Source organism: Musca autumnalis, unplaced genomic scaffold (assembly GCF_047663935.1).
Source record: "Musca autumnalis isolate F117 unplaced genomic scaffold, ASM4766393v1 scaffold_4, whole genome shotgun sequence".
Lineage (NCBI taxonomy): Eukaryota > Metazoa > Arthropoda > Insecta > Diptera > Muscidae > Musca > Musca autumnalis.
In genome coordinates, this window is record NW_027411977.1 from 221,286,164 (window position 1) to 221,296,765 (window position 10,602).

The window sequence follows — 10,602 nt, forward strand, 5'->3', positions numbered from 1 at the left end:
TGACGTCGTCAAATTTTGTCGCCGAAATGTTCATTTTCCGGCGACAACAAATTAGCTGTCGCCGTATATTTTTACTAACGAATAAAAAAAAAAAATAAAAAAAAAATAAAAATAACTTGTTATCGACGATTATTTTCTATCGCTGTACGTAGTGCATTTTTTAAATTTTGTCACAGAGACGATAGACGACGCGACATGTCTCGCCTCGCTGTACGGAATCGGCCCATAAAATTTGTTCTATTTTAGAGGATTTTCAAAAAGTATTTATGTTTTTCCTAAAACAATTTTTGGAACGGACCTATAATTCAATATTGTCTTTGACAATTAATTTTCAATAACAACAATGTTGTTTTTTGTAAATTTGTTAGTTGTTGTAATTCATGCGCTTACCTTATATAAATTTGCCTTGGGAATCCCTATTATTTAAATTTCAATATGACAATAAATTTTCAAATTTCTTTGACAATTAATTTTCAATAACAACAATGTTGTTTTTTGTAAATTTGTTAGTTGTTGTAATTCATGCGCTTACCTTATATAAATTTGCCTTGGGAATCCCTATTAGTCCCAATTTACATTAGACGAGTTTACTTGCGGCAATTGTCAGTTTGATGGAGAGAGAGGTGAGGCATATGGTAACCCTTTGCCTCTCAACACCCTCTCTCACCAACAAACTGACAATTGCCGCAAGTAAACTCGCCTAATGTAAATTGGGACTTATTTAAATTTCAATATGACAATAAATTTTCAAATTTCTTTGACAATTAATTTTCAATAACAACAATGTTGTTTTTGTAAATTTGTTAGTTGTTGTAATTCATGGACTTACCTTATATAAATTTTCCTTGGGAATCCCTATTATTTAAATTTCAATATGACAATCAATTTTCAAATTTAAATTCAGTCTGGCAAACCCCCCAGGTAAGAACACAACAAAAAAGGAAGAAAAGGAAAAAAAATTGGAAAAACAGCTAAAAGGATGGAAGGAAAATTAATATATGAAAATAGTGTGGATGAATTTGGGTAAGTAGAGTGTAAATTGTGAAAAAATAGTGAAATAGTGAGATTAAAATGTTAACTCTTTAAGATATCCACAAATATATTGGCCAATTGGAATAATGTCCATTTATCTGTTTGTGAAATTAATTGCAATAACGCCTAAAAGTCTTTTGTGTATCATTAAAATGTTAATATTGGCGGCAATTATTTGGCATATATTTATTCCGAAAGGTCTATTTGTGGATATTGAAGTTCGGGAGATTATTGCAATAGAATTATATTGTTTATCTATTTATTTATTTTTTATGTAGTTTATATATTAGTAATAGGATATTGTTATTTGTATATGTATATTTGTGTATTAAAATTCGTTGGTATTTATTTTTTGAATAATTTTATCAATCCGTTAATACAATAATATATTGTTATTTTGTTGTTATATCAAATAAAACAATAATTATGAGATAAAACAATAATTTGACAAGAAAATGTTTTTCTTTTATTTTTCAGGCCTGTCACTCAAATAGAATGAATGTCTCTTCGAAATCTCGCGACCAAAAATACAAAGAGGATACAATTATCAACAAAAATTGGAGAAGTAATGGGAAAAGACAGGAACAAGAAAATTGATACATGTTGACAATAAAAAGTCACCACAATTCAAACTGGCAGAAGGACCTTTCTGGAAGAAAGGGTGCTTCTATAGAACCTTTCTGGAAGAAAGGGTGCTTCTATAGAACCTTTCTGAAAGAAAGGGTGCTTCTATAGAAACTTTCTGGAAGAAAGGTTGCTTCTATAGATCCTTTCTGGAAGAAAGGGCGCTTCTATAGAACTTTTTTGGAAGAAAGGCTGCTTCTATAGAACCTTTCTGGAAGAAAGGGTGCTTCTTTAGAACCTTTCTGGAAGAAAGGGTGCTTCTATAGAACCTTTCTGAAAGAAAGGGTGCTTCTATAGAACCTTTCTGAAAGAAAGGGTGCTTCTATAGAACCTTTCTGGAAGAAAGATTGCTTCTATAGAACCTTTCTGGAAGAAAGGCTGCTTCTATAGAACCTTTATGGAAGAAAGGCTGCTTCTATAGAACTTTTCTGGAAGAAAGGGTGCTTCCATAGAACCTTTCTGGAAGAAAGGGTGCTTCTATAGAACCTTTCTGGAAGAAAGGGTGCATCTATAGAACCTTTCTGGAAGAAAGGGTGCATCTATAGAACCTTTCTGGAAGAAAGGGTGCTTCCATAGAACCTGTCAGGATGAAAGGGTGCTTCCATAGAACCTGTCAGGATGAAAGGCTGTTTCTATAAAACCTTTCTGCAAGAAAGGGTGCTTCCATAGAACCTGTCAGGATGAAAGGCTGTTTCTATAAAACCTTTCTGCAAGAAAGGGTGCTTCCATAGAACCTTTCTGGAAGAAAGGGTGCTTCCATAGAACCTTTCTGGAAGAAAGGGTGCTTCCATAGAACCTGTCAGGAAGAAAGGGTGCTTCCATAGAACCTTTCTGGAAGAAAGGGTGCTTCTACAGAACCTTTCTGAAAGAAAGGGTGCATCTATAGAACCTTTCTGGAAGAAGGGTGCATCTATAGAAACTTTCTGGAAGAAGGGTGCTTCCAAAGAACCTTTCTCGAAGAAAGTGTGCTTCTATAGAAACTTCCTGGAAGAAAGGGTGCTTCTATAGAACCTTTCTGGAAGAAAGGGTGCTTCTATAGAACCTTTCTGGAAGAAAGGGTGCTTCTATAGAACCTTTCTGGAAGAAAGGGTGCTTCTATAGAACCTTTCTGGAAGAAAGGGTGCTTCTATAGAACCTTTCTGGAAGAAAGGGTGCTTCTATAGAACCTTTCTGGAAGAAAGGTTGCTTCTATAGAACCTTTCTGGAAGAAAGGGTGCTTCTATAGAACCTTTCTGGAAGAAAGGGTGCTTCTATAGAACCTTTCTGGAAGAAAGGGTGCTTCTATAGAACCTTTCTGGAAGAAAGGGTGCTTCTATAGAACCTTTCTGGAAGAAAGGGTGCTTCTATAGAACCTTTCTGGAAGAAAGGGTGCTTCTATAGAACCTTTCTGGAAGAAAGGGTGCTTCTATAGAACCTTTCTGGAAGAAAGGGTGCTTCTATAGAAACTTTCTGGAAGAAAGGGTGCTTCTATAGAAACTTTCTGGAAGAAAGGGTGCTTCTATAGAAACTTTCTGGAAGAAAGGGTGCTTCTATAGAACCTTTCTGGAAGAAAGTGTGCTTCCATAGAACCTGTCAGGAAGAAATGGTGCTTCCATGGAACCTATATGGAAGAAAGGGTGCTTCCATAGAATCTGTCGGGAAGAAAGGGTGCTTCCATAGAATCTGTCGGGAAGAAAGGGTGCTTCCATAGAATCTGTCGGGAAGAAAGGGTGCTTCTATGGAACCTATATGGAAGAAAGGGTGCTTCCATAGAATCTGTCGGGAAGAAAGGGTGCTTCTATAGAATCTGTCGGGAAGAAAGGGTACTTCTATAGAACCTGTCGAGAAGAAAGGGTGCTTCTATAGAACCTTTCTGAAGAAAGGGTGCTTCTATAGAACCTGTCGGGAAGAAAGGGTACTTCTATAGAACCTTTATGGAAGAAAGGATGCTTCCATAGAACCTATCTGGAAGAAAGGGTGCTTCTATAGAACTTATCCGGAAGAAATGGTGCTTCTATAGAACCTATCCGGAAGAAAAGGTGCTTCTATAGAACCTGTCGGGAAATTTTGGAATTTGGATGACTCAAGGAGAAAATTCTCATATAGTTTTGAAAGCTTTTGGGTGCAGGGAGGGGACAATACTCGTAGATTTTAAAAAGTTGTCGGTATCACGAATGGACAAACCCTCACAATAGTTCAACATGTTAATTTTACCTGCAGTTTGACGCATGTTGGTGATTCGTTTTGAAACTATTACCAAACTGGTCCTGTTTACAGTGCTATAATGCTTGTCCCCAGTAAGTCCATGCTTCCTGATCTTCAATTTGTAGAAAAATCTTTATAAGAAAATAAAACAGCAGCAGTTGTGTGTTTCACGTAAGAGTAAACAAAAAACAGAACTTTTTATTCAAATTCTTGTTTGCGGTGTTGGGTGTTTCGTTTCGTTTTTTTGTAATGTATAAACAAATTTTGTGGTATCTATATAAAAGATGAGTGGGCGAGGGATTTAATATAAATGACGCGATTGATTACTACAATAAACGACTTTATGACAATATGATTTTGTTTAATATTTATATTATATACGAATAAAAAATACACTAGACAACAAATCTTAAATAAAAAAATTACGAAAATTTTTAAATTAATTATATACCCATTACGATTTCGATATTATGATAAAGGCAGTTTAAAAACATTGAAAAGTTTTTGAGTTTGTTTGTTTTGCTTGTAGTTGTTTTTTTCTTTTATATCAATAAAACATACACTAAAATAGGTGGCGGGAGGGCGGCTAGTAATGCCATATAACATAATGGGACATGTAAAATGTTCGAGGAGCGTGCAAAATCAGTCTTATAAGTGAAAACAGTTTATAGAATACAGCAAACATACAAATAAAAAAAATATATTTAAATATGTATAAAAAGGGTAAATAATAAAAATAAAAAAAGAGTTGAAATGAACAAAAACTAACATTCTTTGGGATAGAAGAGGGAAAAATAAATTAAACTGATATTGCTGCTCCAAACATTTTAAAAGAGTTTAATAAAGTACATATAAAAATAATGAATTGCAATACTGAGTTATGCTCATCATCATTCATCACACGAGGAGAACACTGCTTAAAAGAACATCTTTTCCAACATTTTACTGAGTTTCTCGTGGGCATAACGTATTTTCTGATACAAATCCTTGGAACAGCCATGCTGAATGATTGTGGAGAAACGATAAGTACGGAAATTCTTTTCATGATCCATATAGGTTATGGCACTCATGCGAGGACAAAGGATAATTTTCATGTGATCAGAGAAGTTGAGCTGTACAAGGAAAGGGGGGGAAGAGCAAATCAACAAATGTTTGTATTATATCAAAATAAGATTTGTCAACTTACCTGCACCGTACCATTTGTCAGATGCATAACAACAGCACATGTGGTTCTAAACCAGGAATGTAAATGTGGCATACGTGAAATTTGATCTGACTCAAAATTAACATTGTTAGCACCAGCTTTAACCAAATGTTCAGTCATGTAACGTTTGAAATATGACAGTAGTTTCATTTTCTTATCCAATGCCTTGGAATAATCTGTTGTTGTCATATAGGATTCTTTGCCATCTTTATCAATGAAATGAACGTTGCTAAGAAGGGGAAAAGGAGGGTATTTCATCATTATAAAAATTGAATATGGAATAATCTCTAAATACTCACATTTGATTGGGCAGCAATATAAGTTTGGTGGTATCATTAAACATAACACCAATACCTTCATCACATAGCTGATAACCGAAACCATATTTATCGCTGTAGTCCACCCATTTTGAAATCCAAAACAATGGCTGAGCAGCAGGATCGGTATTTTCATCACCCAAATTGCCTTGTAATAGACTTGGCTGGAAAGCAAATTAAAAAATTAAAGAATACCTCATACAACGAAAACTTCCGGAGGAGGTGTTCTCTTATACAAGAAGACCTATGAAGCGAAGCACTTCCCGAAGTGATCCATATTATGATCAAATGTCACAAACTCCACAGTGTTCATCTATCGCACTATAGGTGACCACAGTGTTCATCTATCGCACTATAGGTGACCACAGTGGTCATCTATCGCACTATAGGTGACCACAGTGGTCATCTATCGCACTATAGGTGACCACAGTGGTCATCTATCGCACTATAGGTGACCACAGTGGTCATCTATCGCACTATAGGTGACCACAGTGGTCATCTATCGCACTATAGGTGACCACAGTGGTCATCTATCGCACTATAGGTGACCACAGTGGTCATCTATCGCACTATAGGTGACCACAGTGGTCATCTATCGCACTATAGGTGACCACAGTGGTCATCTATCGCACTATAGGTGACCACAGTGGTCATCTATCGCACTATAGGTGACCACAGTGGTCATCTATCGCACTATAGGTGACCACAGTGGTCATCTATCGCACTATAGGTGACCACAGTGGTCATCTATCGCACTATAGGTGACCACAGTGGTCATCTATCGCACTATAGGTGACCACAGTGGTCATCTATCGCACTATAGGTGACCACAGTGGTCATCTATCGCACTATAGGTGACCACAGTGGTCATCTATCGCACTATAGGTGACCACAGTGGTCATCTATCGCACTATAGGTGACCACAGTGGTCATCTATCGCACTATAGGTGACCACAGTGATCATCTATCGCACTATAGGTGACCACAGTGGTCATCTATAGCACTATAGGTGACCACAGTGGTCATCTATCGCACTATAGGTGACCACAGGGGTCATCTATCGCACTATAGGTGACCACAGGGGTCATCTATCGCACAATATTTGACAACATTGGTCATCTATCGTATCTATATATAGTATCTATCGCACTATATTTTATTAGTTTGCAAGGGGAAGCCTATAATTGTGAAATGTGGATTTCATAAGAGTGAGAGAACCTGCTAAAAATGTTTTTATGGAATGAATATGTGCCCTTAGTTATTCTATATAACTTATATGGATTGAAGAACTTTCCTCTGAAAGCTGTCTAAGGATAATAGAAGGATTTTTTAAACAGAAATAAAGAAGAAACAGTAATTCTTAAAAAAAAAAAAAAAAACAATAATAACCACCTACCTTTGCATTAATAAGGTTTGTCAACTGTTGGTAGAGACTTTCAATATCACTGCGATAGTCTTCGTTGTGTCGACATACTTGGGCCGAGGCGGTTATAGCATCATGTAAATTATTCTTGAGGAATGTCGATTCCAAGCGGGTATCATCTTTAATGCCATTAAATTCAGTCAGAGGTTTACGTTGGGCATTTTCATGATCTACGGTTTCGTTCAGCTCCAAACGTGGTGCCATGGTTAGACATGAACTGGGCAAAAACATCGGCACTGGTGAACTACTCAAAAATTCAAAATGTAATAAATCACCAATTGTGGGACGATTTTCGGGATTTGATTGTAACATTGATATAACCATATCGGCAGCAGATTTCCGCAAATAACTTGGTACACGATAATCACATTTTTTAATTTTTGAATAGGTATCTTTGAGGGTTTTCGTTTCAAATGGTGGCTGACCCACCAACAGGGTATACATAACACAACCAATTGACCAAATATCCACCTCATAAGAATGTCCCTTTTTCGTCAGAATTTCAGGGGCAATATAATTCGGTGTACCGCATAATGTTCGCTTACGTTCCCCATCATACTCGATGCGTGTGGCCAAACCAAAATCACCGATTTTTACATGCAACATATCATTGAGAAAGAGATTACCCAATTTCAAATCACGATGTATAATACGATTATCGTGTAGATATTTAACACCCTGAATAATTTGATAGATATAATAACGACATTCGTATTCGGTAATGGTTTTTCGACGTTTATGCAATTCCATCATGGACTGTAAGGGGAAAGGCTCACATTATTAAAGGTTCCATGGCAAGGGTGATATGTGTATTTTAACTTACTCTCTTTTTGCACAGCTCCAAAACAATATAGATATTGAAACTATCTTCAAAGAAGCCATGAAATTTAACAATGTTGGCGTGATTAAGACTACGATGTATGGTGATTTCCTGGGTCATTTTCTCTTTTTGATTGTGTTTCATCATTAGCTTCTTGGATACTATTTTCCCAGCATATACATCGTTTGTAACCACATCGATGATTTCGTAACATTTTGCAAAACCACCCTGAAAAGAGAGAATAAAATAAAATGTTATTAGAAAGTTAAATTGAATCGGAGCTAATCTTCTTCTACAGTTCGGAGACCCCCTGATGGTTCTATGGAGAGAAGTTGCTTCCAATGTTCATCTGTATATAGAAGACTCCCTAAAGAGTCTCCATACATAAATAGGTCCCACAATAGGGATTATGTGATTATAGAAGTCAGTACCACCTTAAAGGAATATCTGTATCACTTCAGAAATATTTTATTTATAGAAGAACTCTGATTGTTTATTCAGTAAAAGTAGCTTGGAAAGGATCTTCTGGACATAGGAGACCCAGTAAAGTTGTCTTCATAAGCAAAAGTTTACGCCATATTCAAATATACCGAATATAGAAGGCACTTTAAGGCCATGTTTATATATATAGGGTTATCCTTCTTAATGAGGATTTATTTGACGTATACGCAAAGGAGTTGATATATGAAAGCCAGTGGGGTTTTTTTTTTTAATCCGGTTATATATAAACGTACTTTAAGGGAGATATCTGAATCGCTGAAGGAATCGAAATCTTATTTTGAAGCTCTTGAAGCCAAGTTAAAGTTTTAAAAACAGTGATGTTTTTTCATAAGAATCTTAATCATCTTCTATTCCATATACAAATTCTATCTCTAGTAATAATTTGGGAACAAATTTCCTTTACCGAACCTTCGCAGAAATAAATACAAAAATTTTCTTTAAATCATAAGTTTTATTCCGATTATGACTTTCTCCTACGGACAGCAGCAACTTTCGGCTACGCGCACAAAATTTTCTATTTTTTTAAATCGTAAATTTTTCCAAGTAAACAAGGGAATTTTCGGAACTTTGGAGGCCTATATCTCGGGAAGTATACATTTCCGCTACAAAAGTAATACATCGTTGGAATCGGTATGAAAAGCACTATCTGTGATAACATTTTCGTAATATTCTGCGGTGGGTCGGCAAAGGAAATATAACCATAATTAGGTTTTGCCCCTAAACATAAACATATGAAAAAATGTGGTGAACTAATTTTTCATAATTTCAATACTCTTTTATTTATTTCTGCCTCCATTCGCCGCCCTTTTAAAAACTATCCATTCCATTCTTTTAAAAGTTCCAACGTATATTTTTCAAAAACCACAGCTTGGCCGCCTGTGTCGAAAAGTGAAGCAACCCTGCGCACACAACACGGCTGATTTCTTTTGCAAAGACAATTGGCAGGGTTGATGGAGTTGATGGAGGATGATCAACACAAATAAAAAAGAACGAACACACACATAATGGAATGTAGAAGAAAACAACAAAACATTACAAATATTTTCGCAATTATTAACAAATTTTTCTATATCATTAATACTAAAATTTCAATAATTACCTTGCCAAAAAATCGCATACGTTTGTAGGTTTTATTATTGGTTGAATCATACAGTCTCTCCGGAATGTCAGAGGACTTATCATCGACTTTTGCAGCCATTTTTCACAAGCAGGGCAGATTATCGATCACTCAGCCGGCGCCAATTGCTTCTTTTCTTCTTAATATTCAAATGAAAGCCGACAATAGTTTTTTCTGCTTCAAAATTATTTACAATTATTTTCAATATTTTTTGTTTTACTTTGATTCAATCAAAATATGATGTTTGGCAAAAACTCAACACGTGAAAACAATAAAATAACAAAAAAGAACTTCCTTTGATTTCCTTTTACGTTTTTTTCTTCAGGAATTTGGGAATTACTTAAAAAGAACACACATTAACAGAAAACAAAACCCAAATGTTCCTTTATTTCGCAAAATTAATGTTAAAAGGCAAGAATTGTTGTGCTTCTTCAAAGAATTAATTTTGCTAATCCTTGGTTTTGCAAAAACCAAAAACGCGCACTCACACAACTCAGGAGGACGACACAAACACTTGCAAAAAAATGCGTACAAAACAACCGTTTGCGGGCATAGTTATTTTCAAAAATGTTGCCAGCTGCTTTTTCGCTGTCATCAAATGTCAAACACATCAAATTGTGGATGGCAATGCCATACGAGAGTTGAGATATGTTGTATGATTTGTTTGCTGAGACAAAAAACCGCATTACTGCAACCCAGCAAAAATTTTTGAAAGTTGTACATGTGGAGTTATGATTTCACAACATCTTTCGATGTAGTCCAACAGAGTTATGAAAAATGCACTCCGTTCGATACATTTTATACACATTGCAGAGAATGCACATAACTATTTTGATAGTTGTCGAAAAATAAAAACAACCAATCGTCCACCGTGCTTTGTGTCTATTTTAAGATTCACTTTGGCAGTTTTTGTTGAGACGTGTGTTTTACTTACTATTTGTATGTAATGTTTGGTTTACATTCGGCGTCGTTTCGTGATTTCGAAGGCGTTTCGTGATTTCGCGCGGAATCAAGCGACATTTATCATGATTTCGCATACAAAAATGAAATCATCTCATTTGGTGATTTCAGCGAAATCAGCATCCAAATCACAGTACACATGATATACAACCCTGTTTTTGCCTAACCCTGCGTTTACAAATGACAGGACAGTTGAGTTCATGTATTGATTGTCAAAATCCAAAAACTTGCCTGTATGACGTAGGCGTCCCGACAACTGCAAAAACAGTTGTAAAATTATGAATGAAAATCATCTATTTGCTTTTGTTTTCCGTTTACATTTTTTCTTTTTGTTCATTTTCTTTTGTTTTCAATACATTTCAATTATTATCTCACACATTTTAACAAAAAATTTCAAAAATTTGTTAACCATACTGTCTA

General features: G+C 35.6%; 1 protein-coding gene across 1 annotated transcript; it reads right to left on the minus strand.

Annotated features, from left to right (window-relative positions):
- Positions 1 to 3,998: 3,998 nt before the first annotated feature.
- On the minus strand, positions 3,999 to 9,767 carry polo (Serine/threonine-protein kinase polo). Its single transcript, XM_073987672.1, has 6 exons — positions 9,205 to 9,767; positions 7,608 to 7,832; positions 6,758 to 7,540; positions 5,344 to 5,525; positions 5,027 to 5,273; positions 3,999 to 4,952 (listed from the first exon to the last, which is right to left on the minus strand). Exons 1-6 carry the CDS (start codon positions 9,301 to 9,303, stop codon positions 4,758 to 4,760), a joined length of 1,731 nt encoding a protein of 576 aa, XP_073843773.1. The 5' UTR covers positions 9,304 to 9,767; the 3' UTR covers positions 3,999 to 4,757.
- Positions 9,768 to 10,602: the final 835 nt, after the last annotated feature.